At 33.8% G+C, this 19,138-nt stretch overlaps 1 protein-coding gene and 1 long non-coding RNA gene across 2 annotated transcripts in view; one reads left to right on the top strand and one right to left on the bottom strand.

Annotated features, from left to right (window-relative positions):
- minar1 (membrane integral NOTCH2 associated receptor 1) overlaps nt 1-18,527 on the bottom strand; it is a 45,529-nt gene extending 27,002 nt beyond the window's left edge. The window contains 3 exon segments of the mRNA NM_001423843.1: nt 14,625-16,903; nt 17,702-17,732; nt 18,051-18,527. Of these exon segments, the coding sequence (NP_001410772.1) occupies nt 14,625-16,865 (2,241 nt within the window). The 5' untranslated portion in view covers nt 16,866-16,903; nt 17,702-17,732; nt 18,051-18,527.
- LOC137496147 (uncharacterized) lies at nt 927-2,009 on the top strand. The gene is made up of 5 exons (XR_011016248.2): nt 927-987; nt 1,077-1,170; nt 1,294-1,451; nt 1,547-1,642; nt 1,817-2,009. It is a non-coding gene; the product is annotated as an uncharacterized lncRNA (long non-coding RNA).
- Nucleotides 18,528-19,138: the final 611 nt, after the last annotated feature.

Here is a 19,138-nt window from a genome sequence, read left to right as displayed (position 1 = left end):
TTACACTACCACATTGAGGTAAAGTTGGTTTTATATTCATACATTCATTTAGTAACAACTTGTGACTCGCTCCATAAATTGTTTACCATGGTACTTTGTCTATTCGTTCTGAAATCACATGCAAGTATGACATGAAAACAATATTACACTAAATGCACTATTTTTTTTCACTGAACAATGTTGTACTTTGAAAGTCATTGGCTGCTAATATGATTTCACCATTAAGAATATGCAAAAATTATCTTTCTGAAATTATATTATTAAGGAGAAAGTCTGAATGTGTAAATATAAAACTAACTTTACCTCAATCACCAGCACTGATCAACACTTAATATTTCCTCGCGCTTAAGACGACATCTCTGCATATCAATGATTACCTGATTAATGCGATCAGTTAAATGAGTTTAAATGTCATTTAGGTCAAATGTATTTTAAAGGTATGATAAAAGTTTTTTTTTTTTCAATCTATTTTTTAAAATGTTTACTCTGGAGAGAATATAAACAGCCTAAAAAACAAAGTATGCATATCTATAACACATTAATACAAAATTATGTTATTAAATAAAATAATAACAAAACAAAATATTTAAGACGTGGTAAACAAGACATAGTTTTCTGATGTGCAAATTTTGTAGCTTAAAATATATTTATATCTTAAAAATATAAATATTTTAGTATATATTTTTACATCATTAGACAATAAGGTAAGTTTTGTTATTTCTAGCTTTTAAAATCAGGCCTTAAATTTCTTTGTCGTCCTATTCTGTTTTAGAAATTTCAATACTGTTTAAATTAAATCTGTGTTCATCGAATCAAAGCAACTAACATGATAATCAGCTCTATTGCTAACCATTTTGGAGGTTAACGTTAGACATCATGCAATTGTACTACTCTCAGCTAAATGACACTGTGACTTTGTGTACATACAGGATTGAAGGTCGGGTGTTGCTGACTACAGATAGGTTCTTAAATGGAGGCATGTGAAAGGTGGGTAAAATATTTATTTTGAACTACTATGCCTGGCATATCCAGATAAAATAAATATTACAGTGTATTTATCAATGATACTTTTGCAGCAAGGAAAGTGAAACTTCAGCTAGACCTTGAGTTCAGTTTACAACATGAAGATCCTGCTTTCAACATCTGATCAACACCTGATTTTCATCTGAGGTAAAAAATAGATAAGTAAATGAAACATAATAATAATATTAATACATTTTTTCTAGAATTGTATATTTTGTGGTGTGGGTTTGTTTTATGAAATTCTCTCTTGTTTCTTTTTGCTGTTTGCAGAGTACCAACATGTTACAAATGAGAATTTTCCCCACAAATTCTTTGCACAACTGGACCACCACCTATTTCATTTGATGACAATTTTAAGGCAAACAGCATCCAAAACTGGCAAGACAGCAGATTCCCTGGCTAATCTTTTAAAGGTTTATGATGAGCAGGTATGTTTGGGGTCACGTGTTAAAGTATACATTAAAATATAATTTGAATTTTTTTTTTTTATATAATTTTAAAAAAATTGATTCTTGATTTCCAGGAACTGCATGATGTCAGTTCATGACGGACTACTGTTATCAGAGGTCTTTTGGTCTTGCTGCGTGAGCGTGACTTAAGATTCTTTAGGAACACCCTGGTAAGACTTTGTTCATTTTTTTCACAATTAGGCATGTTTAATGAAAAGATGAAAGTTTTGAAAACTTTTACTTAATAACATATTTGTAATCACGAATAGTTGATGAATCATATAATATTGGCTCAGTCATTGTGATACTGTCCTTACATTAATATCCTTGAATTATATTTTTAGATTGATAATCCTGCTGACTGAAGATGCTTTATTGGCCCTGCATTCACTGAGGGTCTCTGTTGTCCTGAAGAATGAATTGGACACCACCCACAGCACACTTCCAGACCTTTCTTGTCTTGTATGGATTAATGTATGCTCTTCACATAATATATAGTAAAGGACTTTGAACTTGTGCAAAAAGTTTTGCTTGGCATGGATGATGGAAAATAAAAAGTCTCGTAGCATGGAAACCTTAAAGAATGAGTTAATGTAGAGCTTTTTTTTTTACTTAATAAAGACTGTCTCTGGGGTAGTAACTTCAAAACATTTATTTACCTTTAATTGGTAAGTATGCATTTTATTATATATAGGGATAGTTTGTCCAAATGTAAAATTCTGTCATTTACTAACTCTTCACTTGTCCCAAACCTGCTTGAATTTCTTGTTTCTGTTGAACACAAAAGTTAAGTAAAGCTGACAACCTGTAACCACTGACTTTCTAATAGGAAAACAAATACTGTGGAAATCTCAGCTTTTTTTTTTTTTTTGGTCAAAAATAACCTTTTAAGTGTTCAACAGAAGAAAGAAACTCAAACAGGTTTGGAATAAGTAAATGACAGAATCATAGTTCAACCAAGACTGAATATATATATAATCTGCTCTCCGTTAAATAGAAATTGGGGGAAAAAATAAATGGGGGAGAATAATTCTAACTTCAACGATATATATATATATATATATATATATATATATATATATATATATATATATATATATATATATATATATATATATATATATATATATACAGTTTCTGTGTAGTTTACACTAAACGAGTCACTTCACAGAATGTGCACTTATTATTTTTTTAACGAATGCCTTAAGACTAAGTTTTACACTTATTAATGTATTATTAAATTTTATCAAACTTATAGTTGTTTTTTCTTGAGGCTCTTATGTCTGATATCATATTTACATTGTGGGTAATTTTTATTAATTTTAGAATAGTGTTCATTTTCAATCTCTTTATGTCTAATAGTTTTTATCGTTTTAAGACATTTGTAATTGCATAGGAGACAAATTTGAAAGTACTGTTGGACATTTTTCCTTTAAAAATAAATGTCTAAAATGGTATTGTCTGTGTGTTTTAAATTACAGATTTATTTTGACAGATTTATAGGGTTTAAAGATTAAAATAATGGCTAATTTTATTTGTGAAACTGACGATGGAGAAGTTAATTTTAAAAAATGCAATCAAAATGTATGAGCTGGGTGATTTAAGTATTTAAAGTTGAAAGAAATTAAAGCAATTAATTTAATTGGTATTAAAATGTATGAGCTGGGTGACTAAGTATTTAAAGTTGAAAGAAATTAAAGCAATTAAGTTAATTGGTATTAAAATGTATGAGCTGGGTGACTAAGTATTTAAAGTTTGGAAAAATTAAAACAATTAAGTTAATTGCAATTAAAACGTATAAGCTGAGTAACTTGGGTATTTTAAGTTAGGTGAAGTGTCTTGCATGAGTACAACAAACTCAAAACTTAATGTTTCTGTTTACTTAAAATAGATAATTTCATAACTTAAATAATTTGACGTAACTGATTACCTCAAATTTTTTGAGTTTTGTCAACTTATTCGGGATTACAGTGTAGCCTAAAGCGCCGTCTGCTTTTAAAAACGTGGCTAGATCGCTATATGCTGTTAAAAAATTAGCCTTGAGCCCCATGTTAAAAACTAGAGGGCCGTCTGCTGTTAAAAACTAGCCTAGAGCTCTATCTCAACTAGGCTAGAGCCCATCTGTGCTTAAAAACTAGCCTAGAGCTCTATCTTAACTAGGCTAGAGCCCATCTGTGCTTAAAAACTAGCCTAGAGCACTATCTGCTGTTAAAAATGTGTCTAGATCGCCATCTGCCGTTAAAAAATAGCCTTGAGCCCCATGTTAAAAACTAGCCTAGAGCTCAATCTGAACTAGCTTAGAGCAACATCTGCTGTTAAAAACTAGCCTAGGGCTCTATTTTAACTGGCCAAGAACACCGTCTGAAATAGCCTAGAGCAACATCTGCTGTTAAAAACTAGCCTAGAGCTCTATTTGAACTAGCCAAGACCGCCGTCTGAACCAGCCTAGAGCAACATCTGAAGTTAAAAACTAGCCTAGAGCTCTATTTAAACTAGCCTACAGCGCCGTCTTCTGTTAAAAACTTGTTTAGAGCGCCATCTGCAGTTAAACACTAGCCTAGAATGATGCCTGCTTTTAAAAAACAAACCCAGAGCACCATCTACAGTTTAAAACCTAGCCTGGAGCACCGTCTACTGTTAAAAACTAACCTAGAGCAATGTCTGCTGTTAAAAACTAGCCGAGAGCACTCTATTCTGTTAAAAACTAGCGTAGAGTGTCATCTACTGTTAAAACTAGCCAAGAGCACTGTCTATCTTTTCAAGAGAGAATAGTGATGCATTCTAAAAATCTCTGAAACAATTTTGCAAATAACTATAGATTTTTTGCCACAGCTCTATCTACACATATATACATTCCTCAGCTTTTTTGCATCAGTTCCCTGACTCTACATTGAACAAATTGCTTTAAACCAATTTTGAGCCAAAATGCCAAAGTCTGGAAAAGATAAGGAAAGGTTTCCTCTCCATTTCAAAAGCACCAGGAGGACACACTGACCTATTTCAGTTTTGCTACCAGCAGTTAATAACTGTTATCTGAATCTACAGTACACGATTTCTATATAATTGCAGCAGTTTTTGCTCGGCGCTGTCATTTTGGTTTCTCATTCTCTGTACATTTTCTATCTCTCCTCCAAAAAAAAAAAAACATTTTTTTTTTCACTTTCTCCACTCAGATTTAAGGTATGTTGTTGTTCTGTTTGGCCTGAGCGAAGGTGAAAATTAAAAAAAGCCACAGGAGTGAAGCCAGAGAGTGTTGAACCTCCTCTTGCTTCCAGCAGGGAAATACTAATCAAACAAGCACACATGCAAATGAAGGAAGGCCAACCGAGAGCAGAAAAAATACGATCTTTCCGTTATTTAGACGAGGTTTGTTTTTTTTCCATGCCAGCAAAACAGCAGCAGTGAAATAATAGGTGCTGTAGGTCAGACTCAATGTCATCCTGAAGACGTGACTCACTGCATATGCTCAGATTTCATCATCATCTCGTATACTGTATCTGTTTCTTCATACTGTGGCAGAGGAATGGATTTACACAGCCTATTGCTAATGTAAATTCATTAGGTGAGACATGATTATTAGTGTTGTTGCTAAGCGAGAGTCATCATTAAAGCTGCTCAAACTCGTGTTAGTGTTTTAAACTAATACCAAAGACTAATGAAACTCTGGGTAATTGTTAAAGTTTTGCTTCTTTTCTTTTGTTTATTTTTTATACAGTATTTTTACAGTAAAATATCCATCAAGCAACATTACTACAATGACGCGAACCAGCATTGTTGACTAAATATGTAAACAATTTTTTGTGGTATTGGAAAAATAAATAAATAAATATGGATAGGATATAGGATGAAGAGATGGATGTACAGATTAGACATTTAGAAACTAAAATAAAACAAAACAAAATAAAATAAATAGATAAAATAATCAATTAATCAATTAATAAATTAAAAACAAACAAATAAAAATGAACTAATTAATGAATTACCCAGTAATCAATTAATTTAAAAATACATTAAAATAAATAACTAATACGAATAATTTATTCACAAATTTTACAATTTAAAAAATAAATAAATAAATTTAAAAAGTGCTTGTAAAAAATACTTTTTCAAACTTGCATATAGGAATTACTGGTTCATTGTCAAGAAAAAAAAAGGTAAATCAAAAATAAATAAAAACATAATTTTTGGTATTGGAAAATTAAATAAATAAATGAATAAATAAATAAATAAATAAATATGGATATAGTATGAGATGGCTAAATGGATGGGGGGATAGATAAAAATAAACTAAAATAATTAAATAATTAAAATAAAATAATTCATTAATAAATATTTTTTTTTATTAATTAATCAATTCATTAAAAATACATTAAAATAAATAACAAAAATTCAAACTTACATAAAAAATAGGAATTACTGATCCATTGTTAAGAATAAAAAAAATGGTTGACTAAATATGTACAAAATCCTTTGTGGTATTGGATAAATATATATATATATATATATATATATATATATATATATATATATATATATATATATATATATATATATATATATATATATATATATGGACAGGATATAGAATGGCCGAATAGATGGATGGACAGATAAATCAATTAGAAACTAAAATGAAATGAAATAAAATTAAAATGTTAATGGGGATTATGGGGTGGGCAGTGGGTAGAACGATCTCCCCACAGCAAGAATGTCACTGGTTCAAGTCTCGGCTAAGCCAGTTTGCTTTTTTGTGTGGAGTTAGCACATTCCCCCCGTGTTGGTGTGGGTTTTCTCCGGCTGCTCCGGTTTCCCACACAGTCCAAACACATGCGCTATGGGTGAGTTGAATAAACTAAATTGGCCGTAGTGAGTGTGAATGAGCGAGTATGGGTGTTTCCCAATACTGGGTTGCAGCTGGAAGAGCATCTGCATATGCTGGATAAGTTGGCGATTCATTCCGCGGTTCCTGATGAATAAAGAGACGAAGCCCAAGGAAAACGAATGAATGAATGAAGTGATCAAAATGAATGAAGTGATCAAAATCAAAATAGTAATAAATTATAAAGCACAAAATATAATAAAGGTCCCCACAGCAGAATAAACACCCATAATATATTACCACAAATAAATAACATGACACTGCAAGTTTGACAATGTTCTCATCAATATTAAAGGCGCCTTTCTTTAGCACACTTTGTCTAGCACAATTCAAAGCTGAATACACAGTCTTAATTAATACCTCATTGAAGATATCCTTCAAATGAAGCGACTGAAAGCACTGCTTGTTTATACTCCGCAAGCCAGCTTTTAGCTTGACCACTACTGACAAGAGCTTATCGCTTGGCTAGCTGGCACTTTTATTTGAGTTGCCCTTTATCAAGGACACTTTGTGAGAAAGAACGGATGCTGTGCAAAGTGGCTGTTTGGAAATGACAGTTCCTTTGCATCTTCTCACGCACTAAACTGAGACGCTCATAAAGAAGCCATGTTAAAAAAAGACTGGCGTAACAGCTTCATGTGAATTAGAGACAGGATGAATTAGACGGAAATACAATAAAAGAGAGAGCGACTAGATGCGTACTGTAAGACTCCCATTAGCCTAGAAAAAACATTTACCAAAACACTCACAGCTGAATAGATGTTTGGCAGACGAGCTGCTTGCCTGGGACCAATTGACAGTGCTGATTTCAATAGATGAGAGTGATGCTTTTATATGAGAGATGAAAAAGACAAAAATATAATAGAAATATCCAGCGTGTCATGAATCAGAAACACGACTCCCATCTGCTATTGGTCAGAAATGCTGTGAGTAAAGACCCCCAAATCTCACAACTAATTGAAAAAATGAAATCACTATACAATTAGATTAGGATAGAATAAAACATTAAAATATGAAAACTATACTTGAGAATAGAAAAGAACACAACAGAGATGGGTAGAATAGAATAGAATAGAATAGAATAGAATAGAATAGAATAGAATAGAATAGAATAGAATAGAATGTAATTAAAAATATGAGAACAATACTTGAGAATAGATTAGAACACAACATAGATGGGATGAATGTAATAAAATAGAATATAATTAAAAATATGAGAACTATACTTAGAAATAAACTAGATCAGAACAGGGAAAGGTAGAATAGAATAGAATAGAATAGAATAGAATAGAATAGAATAGAATAGAATAGAATAGAATAGAATAGAATAGAATAGAATTAAAAATACGAGGACTATACTTGGAAATAAAATAGATCAGGAAAAAGCAAGGTACAATAGAACAGAATAGAATAGAATAGAACAGAATATAATAGAATGGAAAAGTAACCCATGATATGCAACATGTTTAAAAATAAAAGAACTATACTTTGGAATAGAATAGAGCAGAGAATGGTGGAATAGAATAAAATATAATCCAATAAAGAAGTAACAAATAAAATACAACAGGATTGAACCACATAAGAACATATTTTGAAACAGATTAAAACAGAGAAGGGTAGAATATGATATGATATAATATAATATAATATAATATAATATAATATAATATAATATAATATAATATAATATAATATAAATAGAATAGAATAGAATAGAATAGAATAGAATAAAACATAATTAAAATATGAGAACAATACTTGAGAATAGAATAGTAAACAAAAGAGACGGGTAGAATAGAATAGAATAGAATAGAATAGAATAGAATAGAATAGAATAGAATGAAATAGAATAGAATAGAATAGAATAGAATAGAATAGAATAGAATAGAATAGAATAGAATAGAATAGAATAGAAAAGTAACCAATGATATGTAACATGTTTAATAATAATAATAAAAAACTATACTTTGGAATAAAATAGAGCAGAGAAGGGTGAAATATAATAAAATAGAATAGAATAAAAAAGTAATAAATAAAATACAACAGAATTAAACCAAATAAAAACATATTTAAGAATAGAATAAAACAGACAAGGGTAGAATAGAATAGAGTAGAATATAATAAAATAGAATAGAATAGAATAGAATAGAATAGAAAAATTACCAATGGGATACAACAAAGTTAAAAATATAAGAACTATATTTTGAAATAGAATAGAACAGAGAAGGGTAGAATGGAATCTAATAAAATAGAAATCAATGAAATACAGATTAAAAAATAAGAACTATATTTTGGAATAAAATAGAGAAGAGTTAAATAATGTAGAATAGAATAGCAGAGAGTAGAACAAAATAGAATAGAGGTATGTAGAACAGAACAGAATAGAATTCAAAACATGAAGAAAACAACTGAATAGAATTCAATTTACAAAGGACAACATTGCATAACAATATTATGCTGTAGGTGCACACCAAGATGAGCATAATAGAAAAGAAATAGCAGAATAGAAAAGCCAATGCAATACAATTAGTTTAAAATATAAGAACTACCGTTATAGAGTAGAACACATAGGATGTAGATAAAATAGAATAGAATAGAATAGAATAGAATAGAATAGAATAGAATAGAATAGAATAGAATAGAATAGAATAGAATAGAATAGAAAAGAATAGAATGGAATAGACAAGCAACCAATAGAATATAACAAATAAAAATATGAGAACTATACTTGGGAATAGAATAGAACAGAAAATTATAGAATAGAATAGAATAGAATAGAATAGAATAGAATAGAATAGAATAGAATAGAATGAAGAAAACAACTGAACAGAATATGATACTGTAGATGCAAACTAATAAAAGCAGAATAGAACGAAACAAAATATAAAAGAAAATTCAATACAATTTAATTAAAATATAAAAACTTTATATTGTAATTGAATAAATAAGAGAAGAACAGAATGCAAAGAAAACACCTGAACAGAAAAGCATTAATTTAATAATACTGTAGACGAGAACAAAGAACAGTATAATAGAACAGAACATAATAGAACAGAAAACAACAGAACTCAAATAACAAAACAATAAAATAATAGAATAGAACTAAACAGAATGTTGAAATAGAGAAGTAATAAATAACTTTGAAATTAAAAATAGAAGGGTAGCACATAATAAAACTATACTAAAATAGATTACAGTAGAATAGAATAGAATAGAATAGAATAGAATAGAATAGAATAGAATAGAAAAGAAAAAAAAAACTAATTTGACCAATGGAAACCAGTTGAATACATTGGAATTAACAATATAAGAATATTATATTAGAATATAGTAGAATATAGAAGAATATAATATTAAATTTAAAAGAATAGAATAAAATAGAGATATATTTTCTATTTCGAACCTACAAATAAATGCCACAATTTAATGAAAATGAGCATAAATAGTTGATTATATATTACACTCAGATTTAATATACACACTTCACCTAAAAATAAACCAGACCACAAAAGAACAGCCACAGAATGGTAATAGGCACTGGGCTGTTATGTGTTCTCATTAATGTGAATGAAATTTGATTAACCACCGGCTCCCTGTGCGATCATTCACTAAAATTATCTACAGCTTGGATCGTCCCAGAGAGGCAGGAACATTTGGCACTCGCAAGTTCCCCAAAAGATCAGAAGGGACGATACGGGAACTGGCAGGATTCTAACCAGGGCAGCTAGCCAAGAAGACGAGAGCGAGAAGCAGAGGAGCAAAACTAGGAAGAAACTGAAAATATTCCCAAGACGAATGAAGGGATAGTGTTGCTCTGAGAAGATAAAAACAGAGTACAACTGAACAAGGTAAATGAGAATAGAATAGAATCCAAAAAAAAATTAATAAATTTATGAATAAAAACAAAACATTCTGTGTAAATATAAACAGCTATACTGTGGGATAGATTTGAGAAAAAAGGTTGAAAAAAAATAATAAAACAATAAAAGTAAAAAAGAGCAGCACACATAATTATACTGTGCATGCAAACAGAGAGGGATAAAGAATAGAATAGAATAGAATAGAATAGAATAGAATAGAATAGAATAGAATAGAATAGAATAAAATAGAATAGAATAGAATAGAATAGAATAGAATAGAATAGAATAGAATAGAATAGATAAGGCAATGTAACAGAACAGAAGGAAAAACTAAACAGAAAATGATACTGTAGAGGCAATCTGTAAATGATAGAACAGAATAGAAAAGAATATAGAATAGAATGGTATACAAAAAGAAGAAAAAATGGTATAGAATAGAAAGAAACAAACAGAACAGAAAATTAGAAGAATAGAATAGACAAATATGAAAGCAATGTAACTGAACAGAGCTGAAAATTATACTGCAGATGCAAACTGACATTGGTAAAGTACAATAGAATGGACTACAATAGACTAGATTAGATTAGAATAGAATAGAACAGAATGCAAATATAAAGCAATGTAACAGAACATAACAGAAAGTTATACTGAAGATGCAAACTGAGATTGGTAAAATAGAACAGAACAGAACAGAATAGAACAGAACAGAACAGAACATAACATAACATAACAGAACAGAATAGAATAGAATAGAATAGAATGAAAACAAGTAAATAATAGAACAAAATACAAAAAAAAAACAAACAGAAAATTGTACTGTAGTGGCAAACAGAGTGCTAGAATAGAATACAATGTAAAAATTTGAAAGCAATGTAACAGAAAAGAACTTAAAATTACACTGTAAATGCAAACTGAGAATGGTAGAATAACAGAATAGAATAGAAAAGAATAGAATAGAATACAAAAAGAATTAAACAATAGAACAGAGTTGAAAGAAAAACTACAGAACAGAAACCTGTACTGTAGAGGCTAACTGAGACTAAAATAGAATATAATAGAATAGAATGAGATTAGAATAGAGTAGAATGCAATACGAAGAGAACAATGAAACAGAATAGAAAGAAAAAAACAACAGAAAACTACTGTAGAGGCTAAAGCAGGTCATACACCGGATGCACCACTTGGTGCCGCGACACGGCGCGCACATGACAGTTAAAAGTATAGCACACCAGACGCACACATTCGCATGATATTTAACGTGAAACTAATCAGATGTCGCTCTGCAGTGCGTTGCCTGTGTACTGGTGTGTGACCCTCTTAACTGAGAATGATAGACCAAAACAGAATAGAATAAGATTAAAACAGAAGAGAATGTAATAGAATAGAATAAAATGAAACAGAATGAAAAATATGAAAACAATTGAACAGAACAGAACTAAAAATTACACAGTAGATACAAACTGAGAATGTTAGAATAGAATAGAATAGAATAGAATAGAATAGAATAGAATAGAATGGAATAGAATAGAATGTTAAAAGAAAACAATGTAACTGAACAGACCATTATACTGTAGATTCAAACTGACAGTGGTAGAATAAAATATATTAGAATAGAATAAAACAGAACAGAATAGAATAGAATCGAATAGAACAGAAAACAACATGTATCTCAGCACATTACAAGTAGTCCTGTGAAAAAAGATGGTCTCCTCTTCCTGTTGTTCCTAATGCATGTGATTAGAAATGAAGGCCATATTCTACTACCCACAGAGAGACCGCTGCAGACAGCCTGCCTTACTAAAGACGCAGGTCATGACATCCTTTCAGTTCACTTTTTGTGAAATTTCATGTAATAACGAGAAAATTATTTACTGTTTTTTTTTCAATACCTTGAGTCCTATCTTCTAGAACCAATGATGGAACATATTTATCTTGAAGTATTCATGGATTTCTCAAGCTTGTTTATATTTAGGCTTTTCAATACAGCAAAGTACTGAACCCTCGGCTTGCAGGCATGTCAACATATTACCTTGAGAGCTGCTGAATAGTTTACAGGACCAATTTGCCATAAAATCCCTGCTCCTCTAGGGAGATTGAATTAAAATTATTTGTCTGCTTTTCTACTGTGCCCTGCGCTCAGTCTGTGCCCCCTGTCTGGGCTAAAAGTACACCTAGATGTAGAATAAAATGGGTAAATTGGGTGATAATTGCACCGCAAGAGACTGTGGCTGTACTATTAGAGATATGATATAAAAGCTAGCTTGCTTCCAGAACAACATGACTGCGTGTACTTCGCGAACTGATTGAGGGTAATTGAGCATAACAACCTAGGGGTGTCAACCAATGAAAACCATGTAAAGGTGTAGGAGTGATTTGACAACCATAACAACCTTTCTCGTAAATATTCATAAGGTGACGTAACATTCGTAGTTTTGTCTAAAATCAGGTATGTGGGCACTTGCCATAATGATTTGTTTGTTTATTTGACTACAGTTTTTGCGTTTACATAATAACCAAGCTCTTACAATGTAATGACTACTTCCAATAGTATAAAACAGTTGCTACTGCCCAGTAATCAGTAACTGGTATATAATGGTGGACTTGCTAAAATGTTACATAACGCATCAAAAAACTCACACTGTCAAAAGTGCTGGGTTTTTGAAACTCAATGTTGGGTCAAATTCTCAAACTCAACTCAATTGAAATTCGATTAAAAACAACAAATAACACAATGTTGAGTTTGTCCATATTTGACCAAAAAATGGGTTTTCACAATCCACCATTCCTTAGAGTGTATAGAATTTAGTTTCAGCAATTCTACTCCGATTGATTGATGATCACAACAAAGTATAGATTGTTTATGTCTCACTAACCTTACACTAAAAAATCTTGGGTTGTTGTAATCCAAAACTGGATCAAATAGCGCTTTGAGTTTAAGAAAAGAACATTACAAATAAAATGTATTATTATTATTATTGTTGTTATTAAATACAGACAAATCCAATATTGGGTAAATTTTATCAATTAAATTTAAAATTTTAACCTAATGGTTGAGGGTGGGGTTGACGAACCAGGAAGGCTCATAGTGGGTTCTCAAAGTATGGTAAAACGAGAAAAACCTCCAAAAAAATAATTATGGCCCAACTCACTGATGTAAAGCGATGGTTTATTTACAGTGTAGAGAGTAAAAACCAAAATAATCCAAAAACTCAGCAAAGTAACAAAATAACTAAAAATCAAAGAATAAATAAATAAACTAAATAGAAATTCCGCTAATATACACAGACAGGTCACAAATTGCATATGACACCACAATAGCTTGCTCGCTTGCCAGGTTAACTGACCTCGAATCGCTGTTTGGGGCTGCCCTTTATAGGTGAAGCCCCACCCCTTTAACAAAAACCAACATGCACTAATTAAAAGGTAAATAAAAACATCTGTACATGTTCTCAAGTCCATTTTTTAAAACACATTAGACCCCAAACAGTCACAATTAATCAAAGTAAACCAAAATAAATTATTGTATAAAGATATAAACATGAATATATAGATAAATAAAGATAAGTATAAAAAAGTTTCCCCCCCTATCCAGAAGACAATGAAAGAGTCGGTTTCCAGTTGCTCTGGTGCGCTCCACAGTGAACTCGGCACTATTTAGCCAGGCCACTCGGAGGCGCTCTGTTTGACCGGCTGATGGAAAAGCAACTAGGAAGAATTTGTGTGTGAGAACCAATGTGCTGATGGCTGACGTGAGCACCAGAATCGCCTCAGGTTTTCATGGATAACTTAGGTAAGTGAATGTGTTTGAATCTGTTTATCTGTTCTGTTATCATCACATTGATTTTGTCCATATTTGATCCAACTTTGGTTTCCATCAATCCACTTAGTCCCTTTATTCATCAGGAGCTACCACAGTGGAATGAACCACCAACTTATCCAGCATATGTTTTACACAGCAGATGCCCTTCCAGCTGTAACCCAGTACTGGGAAACATCCATACACACTAATTCACACACATACTCTATGGCCAATTTAGTTAATTCAATTCACCTATACCGCATGTCTTTGGACTGTGGGGGAAACCGAAGCACCTGGAGTAAACCCATGCGACCATGGGGAGAATACTCCACACAGAAATGCCAACTGGCCTAGCCAGGACTCGAACCAGCAACCTTCTTGCATTGAGATGACAGTGTTAGCCACTGAGCCCCCGTGTCATCCCTTTTGAAATATATTCAGGTCAAAATAAAAGAATTAGACATTTGAGTTAAATAGTAATCTGTCTAAGGGATTCAAATCTACGGTATTGTCTCAAGTGATCTAACAAGTTTAGAAAAATCTAGCATATAACACGGTGCAAAATCTAATTCAACACATAGTAAATACACAAAGAAGAAATTCATTTGTCTTACCTCTCGGGATTTCCTATGCCGTTCTTTGCCTTCACTATGTCGATCTCTTTCTTTGCCTTCCTCCCCGTTGTGACTGGAATAAGAAACTGTTCTCCAGTCTCGAGGTGAATTGGTGATGCTGGCCACTTTGGACTCAGTGGCGCTGTTCTCCTCATTAAGTGACCTGGATGACCTGCGAGTGAAAACGCTTTTCTTTAAAGCTTTTACCCTCAGGCTTTCACTCCCATCAGCTTCCGAGCAACACCACTCTGGACTTTTTTCCACCTTCATGTTGTGCCCAGTGGTGTGACATTGAAAAACATGAGGCGAGAGGTTGGCATCAGTCTTTATCTGTTCCACCAGACCACCATCACTCGATTTCCCATTCACCTCTGGCTCTTGAATCTTTTCATCCAGCCTAGTAAGCTTTGAGAGCACCTGAGAGATCTCCCCTCGCACCCCAGAAAGGGACTCGAGCTTCTTCTCAATCTCACCAATCCTGAGTACCAGTTTGCAAACACTCTCTTTGAGTTCATCATCAGAGTTCTCCAGTGACTGGAAAAGTCGGTCGAGTTTGATCCCAGTTTTGCCAATCTTAATAGTGTTTCGTTCAGGCGAGCTGTCCCCATCTGATTTAGTCACCTGAGACAGTGAGCCGTTGCTGTTATAGCATGATGGCTGCACAACTCCAAGAGATTCGCACACGCTCATATCATCCAGAAAGCGAAAGATGTCACTAATATTGTCGCTGACGATCTCAGAGTCTTCCTCTGAGTGTTTGAAGGGTGGCCTCTCTTTAAATTTGTTTTGACTGGGATAATCTTTCACCTTCCTGGACTCATGTTGTTCCGTCTGAGTCCCGACACTCATGCCGTTGTCCACATTACTTGACTGAAAAGATGGACAGTTGATACTCTTGTCCTTGTATCTTCTCCCAACCTCTCTTTTCTCAATACCAGGTCCGCAAGCAACAGAAGACATGTCTTTAGTTTTGCTTCCATTGGACTTCTTGGAGAAACCTGAGGGAGAGGCAGTGGGCTTGTCCTTTGCACACTGAAAGTGTTGGTCATTCTCCATGGTGCCAATGTTGTGACGGTGATTGTCCTTTGGCACTTTGCCGTTCAAAAAGGACCTCTCAAAATCAGGACCTTCTTCGGTATTCAAACTCAAGCTCTTGACAGGCCAGGCTGGTTGTCTGCCATGCTTACTAGAAGTCCTCCTGTTGCTCACACACTCAGAAACTGTTGTGGGTCCAAAGTAAGTGGACGCTTGCAAGTCATCCAGGCTCTCGTGCTTGACCCGCCCTTTGTTCTGGAGGGGTGAGTTGACGGGTTCAAAGTAAGGGTTGCTGTATGGCAGCTCAAAACTATGATTGAAGAACGTGGGAGGCTTGCTCAGCTCCCTCCTGTGGTGGTAATTGCCACCAGATTTGGGATTCGCTCTGCACTCCGTGGTGATCACATGGGGCGAAAAGGCAACAAGGTTGTGGAAATCCTCTTTGAAGATATTCCGCTTTTGCACACAGGAGTGCACGGTAAAAGGCTCTCCGCTGGACACGTAAACATCCTTGATCCCTGGGTTGGCGTGGAGAGATTCCTGGTCTGTGGTAGACTCGCTGTCGATGTCCATGGGGAAGTAAGTGCTCTGCATCTCGCACGGAGGAGGACTGACACTGGCATACTGTGGCAGATGCTGTAGTTTATCCAGCGAGGCTGCCCTACATTTCAGATCCTTGGTGACTCCCAGGAGGAAGTTGGGGTCTGAGGTTGGTATAAACTGCTGGCAGCTGTTGCAGTCAGATTTGGGTGAATTTCGAGATACGTGATGACCCCTGGTGTCCAAAAGTTTGTACGCCCTGTCATTGTCATTGTATTTATACACATCCGTGTCAGATCGACAGGACTCAAATGACTGGTTCTTGTGAAACTTGGGTCTTGGACCCATTGGCAGCTTGTCTTTGGCCATACCTCCATTCATCTGGATGAGATTAAACATGGTAACGATATCAGCCGCCACCATGAGCTTCTTGGATTGTTGGTCTTCCACCGAGCACCTCATCTTGTCCTTGAATAAGGTTGCGGGGAAAGCTGGATCTAAACATGCTGTGTAGAATAGCAGACTCCTCAGCTTAGCCAAATGGACCAAGTCAAACCTGGCACAGAGGGATTTACAAAGGTCCTGGTAGGAAACAGTACTGTACTTAGTATCCAATTCCTCCAAAATCCTCACAAGGAAGAGGGAATACTCTGGCATGGCATCCATTGTTGTTTTGATTGTTGATTTTGGGAAGAAAGGACAGCCTGCAGGGGACAGATGAATGATTAGTGACTGAAGAAATGTGAGCCATCTGCCAAACTACGATAAAAATCACATCAAGATGCAGGTCTGTGACCAACACAGACATACTCTGAATATTGATTAACCATTATGATTTTTTTTTTTTTATCTTTACAAGGAGCTCCAAAAGTTTTAAAACAAAGTAAAACAAAGAAATGTTATGACACAAACCTAACATAACATAGGCTACTTAAGATTAGGAAATTATTAATGTTACCTGATTTATTTAGTTTCTATATTGCAGTGCTTTTATTTCTTCTGTTTGCTGACTTTTTTTTGTCATACAAGTACATTTGTGAATACATTTATCTGACTTGATGCAATAATTAGATAAATCATGAGATGCTCTTTGCAACTCATGCAATGCTGAACAACACAAACTGTGTTGGAACAGTCCATACTCAGGTTCACATAGTCTTTTTTAACATTTCTGACAAATTCATTTTAAATAACAATGTGAAATTATGTATATGCCATGTGCATTTTAATTTCTGAATAAATTTTTAGAGCTCTTGGTTAAAAAAAACAAACATGTAAAATAGTTCAACTATACAGAATAGATAATTTAATGAGAGCCTTTTTGTCAAGCCACACAGATTTATATGAGCAGTTTCAGACAATATCCAGATATCTTCTGAAAGTACAACATGAAAACGTGAGATTACCAACATTTTCTCAAAACAACGTTTTAAGCACAAGTCTAACTTTGCTCTAAATTGATCTCAATGCTGTCAAGAACAATCAGAGAGTAATTTTCTTACCTATGGATTTGGACTCCACTGTCCCTCCATTCTTGAATTTTCAAAAGGAAAAAAATAAAGAAACACATTTAATCTATTAGCATAACAGAGTAAACTACAGAATGCTTAATGCATGCACAAAGAAACAGCAGCTATGCAGTTTCAGTTGCATAATATGACTGTAAATCAATTTGCAGCGCAAGTATGCATGTATAAAATCCTATCTGCTGCAAACCTCGAGAAGAAGAAAAATTGATGGTCAAAAAAGAAACAGGAAAGCTTAATAAACGCATTGTCAAACACAACACAATGTTATTTAAAATCATGCCAAACAAATTTGAAAATGCAAGAATTAAAAGCACACACACACCTATTAAACGGTCCCATCTGCTGTCCTCAGTATCGACAGCGCGGGAGGGAAAAAAAACTAAACAGAGATGCTTCAACTCAAAAGTGCATTATTAATCCATAGGCATTTCTTTGCGGTTGCACGGCTTCAGCATCGTACATCCTCTAGTCCTTCTGACCATTGGGAATGCTAAGGAATGGCCTCTCTTCATCTGTATCCCATCCGGATTGCGGGGGGAGTTTGGTGAAGGCGCTGCTCTCTCTCTCCATCTGATGAAACCCAGAAAGCTCAACTCGGCTTTGTTTCCACCTAGAATGACGTAACAGCACCTTAAAACCATCCGCGTGCGCGTGGAGACAGGTTGAGGAATTGACAAACGGGAATTGTTGTTATTATTGGATCTTATTATGCGTTTAATAGAAAGCGCAGCGTCAGTGGCTCGTCAGGCAGATCGGAGGTCGCTGCTGCAATCTTCAGCGCTCCTCTAAACAGACCCCGCGCGTGTTCATTCAGTTCGTGATGTGGAAAAGGACGAAATCACGATTAAGAGAAAGAGAAACTAATGCAAAAGTGATGAGGATGGAGCCTCCGGGTGATAAATGTAATAACGGGCAGAACGCGCATATAGTTAATTTTAACGCGTTATATAGGGCAGGTCACAATGGAAATCTGCTATTAAGCTTTATAAATGCGTAAAGCGCATAACGCATGAATTGAAAAAAAAATGAATAAATGCTTGGATGGATAGATAGATAGATAGATAGATAGATAGATAGATAGATAGATAGATAGATAGATAGATAGATAGATAGATAGATAGATAGATAGATAGATAGATAGATAGATAGATAGATAGATGTAAAAATTATATGATCAGTTAGTCATGACAACATATGTTTTTAGTTCATTGTGACGTATTAAACTAATTGAATCATGTTCTAATGGTGACAGGTTTCAAACGTTCTTTAAAATATCTCCTTTATGAGTTTCTGTCTTCTGTTGAACACAAAAGATTTTATCTTCAACAAAGCTGAAAACCTGAAAATACATAGTATTAGTTTTCCTACTATGATAGTCGATGGTTACAGGTTTTCAGCTTTCATTAATGC

The sequence above is a fragment of the Danio rerio genome, chromosome 7, assembly GCF_049306965.1.
Source record: "Danio rerio strain Tuebingen ecotype United States chromosome 7, GRCz12tu, whole genome shotgun sequence".
NCBI classification, from domain to species: domain Eukaryota; kingdom Metazoa; phylum Chordata; class Actinopteri; order Cypriniformes; family Danionidae; genus Danio; species Danio rerio.
This window is presented reverse-complemented; position numbering and strand designations above follow the sequence as displayed.